General features: G+C 46.9%; 1 protein-coding gene across 1 annotated transcript in view; it reads left to right on the top strand.

The window, feature by feature from the left end:
- The first annotated feature begins 1,112 nt into the window (after positions 1-1,112).
- The window catches only part of dock11 (dedicator of cytokinesis 11), a 158,154-nt gene continuing 153,515 nt past the window's right edge, over positions 1,113-5,751 (top strand). The window contains exon 1 of the mRNA XM_062516401.1: positions 1,113-1,373. Within this exon, the coding sequence (XP_062372385.1) occupies positions 1,119-1,373 (255 nt within the window). The 5' untranslated portion in view covers positions 1,113-1,118. The remainder of the gene's footprint in view (positions 1,374-5,751) is intronic.

Here is a 5,751-nt window from a genome sequence, read left to right as displayed (position 1 = left end):
GCTTGTTAAAGACCAAACACACAGCCACATTTGGAATAATCTGCTACAGTCCGTAGTACTACACTTGCAGGTGGCTCAGTTAACACTGCATTGCGTTATAGTAGAACTTCCAGCTACAAATAGAGGGAAACTTAACTTGATGTCAGAGTTCAATTTGATAGACTACGAAACACTTGAAAAAACAGTGCAGATTCTCAGCTCCTCCACGTGTGTCTTAGACACCCTGCTTACAAATTTCTTCAAAACTGTTTTTCACCTTATAGCCGCAGATGTCCTTCACATTGTAAATGCATCACTGCTGTCTATTCTATTTTTTCCATGTGTAGCTACAGAACTAGATGGAAAGGCCGTTTACGTAAAAGCCTCCGCAGTTGTTTTGAGTAAATTAGCTGAATAGAGTGTGGGATCAGGTGTCTTCAATATTCTTTTCACAATATTCTAATTTTCTCAGATACTGAATTTGGGGTTTTCATTAGCTCTCATCATCAAAAATTAAAAGCAATTTCTACATCAGTCTGTGTGGAATAAATGTAGGCTATTCATTATAAAAGTTTCACTTTTTTACTGGAATTAGCGAACTAAATCAACTTTTTTCATGATATTCTATTTATATGACCAGCACCTGTATGCCCCCCTGTGGTTCTCACCACTCCGGTCCAGGTGATATAATAATATATTAGGGTTTGTCTCGATTACCCAGGTTACCTGCCATTTCCTACATCAGCCGCTTGAGGGAGCCAAACGATATGTTTTCCCTGTTGCAGGTTCGGTTTAGCCTATCGTTACATTTCATATGGCATAGTCTACGGCATCCTTATAGCATAGGCTAAAAAAAAATCTATATTTATTTGCAGTAGGCCTATTAGGCTATATTAAGACCCCTAACAGTGAAATTGCTTCCAATTCAGGTCAGGTAGGCTATCCTACAAGAGGAAATCCCGTCAGAGGAAATCGAAGGAGATCGCGATAGGCTTCTTGAAAGCGCACATGAAAGGCTCTTCACGGCTCTTCACTCTTCACTGTCTCAGCATCTCTGACTTCTGGCCCGACTTGGTTCAGAGGGCCACCAGAAGTTCAACCGGGACACTGGCAGCTCGAGAGGAGAGGTGGAGCTCAAGATGCTCGAGGAGGACGCAGGCCTGGCGCGCTCTCTCCCCGTGCCCCGCCTCGCGACGCCACCTCAGAACCATTCCTCGCGCATCTGTCAACTTCTGCTGGACACCGCGGCATGTCTTGATTCCAATCACCGGAATAGATTAGTGGATAAAACAATGTCGGAAGTCCGAAAATTTACCAAGAGGTTGAGTAAACCTGGGACGGCCGCGGAATTGAGGCAGAGCGTCTCGGAAGCTGTGCGGACATCAGTGATTGTGGTCAGTAATTTTAACGTTAACGTAACATGAGCGAACATTTACTCTTTAACATCACTGGCTGGCTAGCTAACAGAGCGATTGTGCTAATAACCACGGGAGCAGGTACACTCTCAGCCTTTTAGGACGTTTTCTGAGGTGTTGGTTGTGAAGTATTGTCCCATTTGCCCCCTCTATGTTACATTGTCAGCTCTAACGTTAGATTTCATTTCCCCTTTCTGTTATCCGGTGTTCAGCTAGCGGTTCTCAACGAGATCATGTGGAATTTTTCCCCCAGCAAATCCGCGCTCAGAGTTTATGCTCGCTTTGTGTCTGAACGCGTTTAAAATTATTGGTAACCAAGGCAACATAGATTCCGCTTAGCCGGGATCACGGCAGCAGCGGGGCGACATTATTGTTCAGTGTGTGTGCGTGGAGGACGCGTGGTTGCCTTCGCCGCCTCCTCCTCTCCGCCTCTCCGCGCCGCCTGTAGCCCTTTGTGCGGCTGGAGTGGGGCAGTCGCCTGCGCTGATGTGCTGCCTGCCCGCCGCGAACAGACGAGCACATGTGCTGTCTCCTTTTCCTCTGTGTGCGGGACCGAGTCCATCCTTTGTGTGTGCTGCTAGACAATGCAGCAGCTCTCAGTGATGTTTCTATCTGACTGTGTGTGTGCGTGTGTGTGTGGTGTGTGTGTGTGTGTGTGTGTGTGTGTGTGTGTGCGTGTGTGTGTGTGTGTGTGTGTGTGTGTGTCTGTGCGTGTGTGTGCGCGTGTGTGTGCGTGTGCGTGTGTGTGCGTGTGTGTGTGTGTGTGTTGGACGTCTGACAGGCTATTATGAATGATCGAGTTGTGGATTGGCACACAGGCAGCATTTCGTGGTGTCACTACAAGGTGTGCATGGGTCATGACCTTTCTCCTGGAGACAAGTGTGTCAAGTGTGTTCCATTGGTTTCGTTTATCACTGTAGGCAATATGTATACTTTATTATGTGGTAGGCCTACTGTGCAATTAGAGCTGTATGATATATAGGACAGGTTATGGTTATGTATACTGTAGGTTATGGTTATGGTTATGCTATTTGGCAGATGTCTTTGTCTAAAGCGACAGACAAATAAAAAACAATACTATGATTAATTTAACAGTGAACAAATTCAAAGGGTTGGTCAGACTAGGTAGGGAGAATAGCATTATAGACTTTTCAAGCCAACCTAATGAAAATATACAATGAATATGGGAGAATAGTAAATAAACAATGGAGTCATCAATCAATCATATAATAACAATAACTATGGCATGTTAAGAATGTCAATTTATTATCTGGGCGATATGAGGCAGTGGCTCAGGAGGTAGAGGAGTCGTCCAGTAACTGGAAGGTTGCTGGTTCGAGCCCAACTCCTCCTGACCCAGTTGAAGTGTCCTTGAGCAAGACCCCTACAGTAACCCCAGTGCTCCCCATGACCCTGTTGAAGTGTCCTTGAGCAAGACACCTACAGTAACCCCAGTGCTCCCGATGAGCAGGTTGGCGCCTTGCATGGCAGCCTCCGCCATCGGTGTGAATGGGTGAATGTGGGGCATGATAATGTGTCATCGCATCGGTGTGTGAATGGGTGAATGTGAGGCATGATAATGTGTCATCGCATCGGTGTGTGAATGGGTGAATGTGGGGCATGATAATGTGTCATCGCATCGGTGTGTGAATGGGTGAATGTGGGGCATGATAATGTGTCATCGCATCGGTGTGTGAATGGGTGAATGTGGGGCATGATAATGTGTCATCGCATCGGTGTGTGAATGGGTGAATGTGGGGCATGATAATGTGTCATCGCATCGGTGTGTGAATGGGTGAATGTGGGGCATGATAATGTGTCATCGCATCGGTGTGAATGGGTGAATGTGGGGCATGATAATGTGTCATCGCATCGGTGTGTGAATGGGTGAATGTGGGGCATGATAATGTGTCATCGCATCGGTGTGTGAATGGGTGAATGTGAGGCATGATAATGTGTCATCGCATCGGTGTGTGAATGGGTGAATGTGGGGCATGATAATGTGTCATCGCATCGGTGTGTGAATGGGTGAATGTGAGGCATGTGAGGCATGATATGTAAAGCGCTTTGGCATCGGTGTGTGAATGGGTGAATGTGGGGCATGATAATGTGAAGCACTTTGGGTGCTCGCAAAAGCCGATTAAGGTGCTATATAAATATGTTTATTGTGGTGGTGATATTGTGGTGAGATATTTCAAGCCTTTATGTGGCTTACAGTTTATGACAAGTTTCAATATTGTACACTTGAAGTGTCACTTTCTAATCAGCTAATTAATCCAAACCGCCTGCGAAGGGATCCTGAGCCTTTAGATGGCCTTTCAGTCTGGTTCAGTAGAATTCCCAATCATAGGGAAGATTCCTGAGCCTTTAGATGGCCTTTCAGTCTGGTTCAGTAGAATTCCCAATCATAGGGAAGACTCCTTACCTGACAGCCACAAGGAGGGAACGCCTCGGTAGCTCAATATAAACATCATGTGTGATAAGTGGAAGTGTATGAAGTGTGTGTGTGTGTGTGTGTGTCTGTGTGTGTGTGTGCACGGTGTGTGTGCACGGTGTGTGTGTGTGCGTGTGCGTGTGTGTGTTTGTGTGTACGTGTGTGTACGTGTGTGTGTGTGTGCTGTATATGTGTGTGTGTGTGTGCTGTATATGTGTGTGTGTGTGTGCGTGTGCGTGTGTGTACGTGTGTGTGTGTGTGTGTGCTGTATACTGTATGTGTGTGTGTGTGTGTGTGTGTGTGTGTGTGTGTGTGTGTGTGTGTGCGTGTGTGTGTGTGTGTGTGTGTGTGTGTGTGTGTGTGTGTGTGCGTGTGTGTACGTGTGTGTGTGTGTGTGCTGTATATGTGTGTGTGTGTGTGTGTGTGTGTGTGTGTGTGCTGTATATATGTGTGTGTGTGTGTGTGTGTGTGTGTGTGTGTGTGTGTGTGTGTGCGTGTGTGTACGTGTGTGTGTGTGTGTGTGTATATGTGTGTGTGTGTGTGTGTGTGTGTGTGTGTGTGTGTGTGTGTGTGTGTGTGTGTGTGTGTGTGTGTGTGTGTGTGTGTGTGTGGCTTGGCCCCATATCTTGTGATGTTCCATGAGACTTCACACCCTTCAGGCCAGAGGGAGCATCATGGAGCGGGCCCGATCTGTTTGGTGAGGTTGCCACGGTGACGGAGAACAAGCCCCCCGTTGTGTGTATGTGTGTGTGTGTGTGTGTTGAGACGCTGTGCATGTCCTCTCATCCGCACTCTCCTCTGGACTCTGGAAAGCTGAAGGACACTTCCTGTCTGTCTGTCTGTCCAGAATTTAAACTCTTCATCTCTTCTCGTCTCTCCTCATCTCTCCTCTCTTTCTTCACCTCCTCATCTCTCCTCTCTTTCCTCACCTCCTCATCTCTCCTCTCTTTCGTCCTCTCTTTCTTGCCCTCCTCATCTCTCCTCCCTTTCTTGCCCTCCTCATCTCTCCTCTCTTTCATCTCCTGTGCTGTCCATCTCCTCTCTTCTCCTCTCTTCTCTCCTCTCCTCTCCTCTTCTCTTCTCTTCTCTTCTCTTCTCTTCTCTTCTCCTCTCTCCTCCTCTCTTCTCTTCTCTTCTCTTCTCTTCTCTTCTCTTCTCTTCTCCTCTCTTCTCCTCTCTTCTCTTCTCTCCTCTGTCCATCTCCTCCTCTATCCCTACCCTGGACATCCAGAGTTCTCGTGGGAGCACTATTTGAATTGTTTAGTCCTGGTGTCTGCACATAGGAAGGAGCTGTTCTTTCAGTGATTGTGTTTGTGTGTGTGTGTGTGTGTGTGTGTGTATCTGTCAGGGAGACCATGGAATCTCTAAAGGGCAATTTATAGTCCAAGTGATTCAACAAAAGTGCTCAACAAAATATGACTTGAAAACAGCAATTTCTGTATGCTGGACATGGAGCTTGAGAGAGAGAGAGAGAGAGTGTGTGTCTGTGTGTGTGTGTGTGTGTGTGTGTGCCTGTGAGCTTGTTGTTCATAAAATAATTTGAAGTGGCGCAGACGTTGTGTATGTGGGCACCCTACTGGTGGTACAGTATAATAAAACTATAATAAAACTAAAAAGAAGGATTTCAAGTGTGCAAACCTTTTTCCATTTTTTATGATATACCCTTGTTCTGCACCTTGACCTGGGATGTGCACAAACTTCTTCACTATAACACCCTACTGGTGGTGCCTACTGGTGGGGATGTGGGTGTGGATGTGGGCACGGTAGATCTACTGGTGGGGATGTGGGTGTGGGCACGGTAGATCTACTGGTGGGGATGTGGATGTGGGCACGGTAGATCTACTGGTGGGGATGTGGATGTGGGCACGGTAGATCTACTGGTGTGGGTGTGGATGTAGGCATGGTAGATCTACTGGTGGGGAT

This window comes from Sardina pilchardus, chromosome 16 (assembly GCF_963854185.1).
Source record: "Sardina pilchardus chromosome 16, fSarPil1.1, whole genome shotgun sequence".
In the NCBI taxonomy this organism is placed as follows: domain Eukaryota; kingdom Metazoa; phylum Chordata; class Actinopteri; order Clupeiformes; family Clupeidae; genus Sardina; species Sardina pilchardus.
Note: the sequence above shows the minus strand (reverse complement) of the source record. Positions and strands in the feature narration are given on the sequence as shown.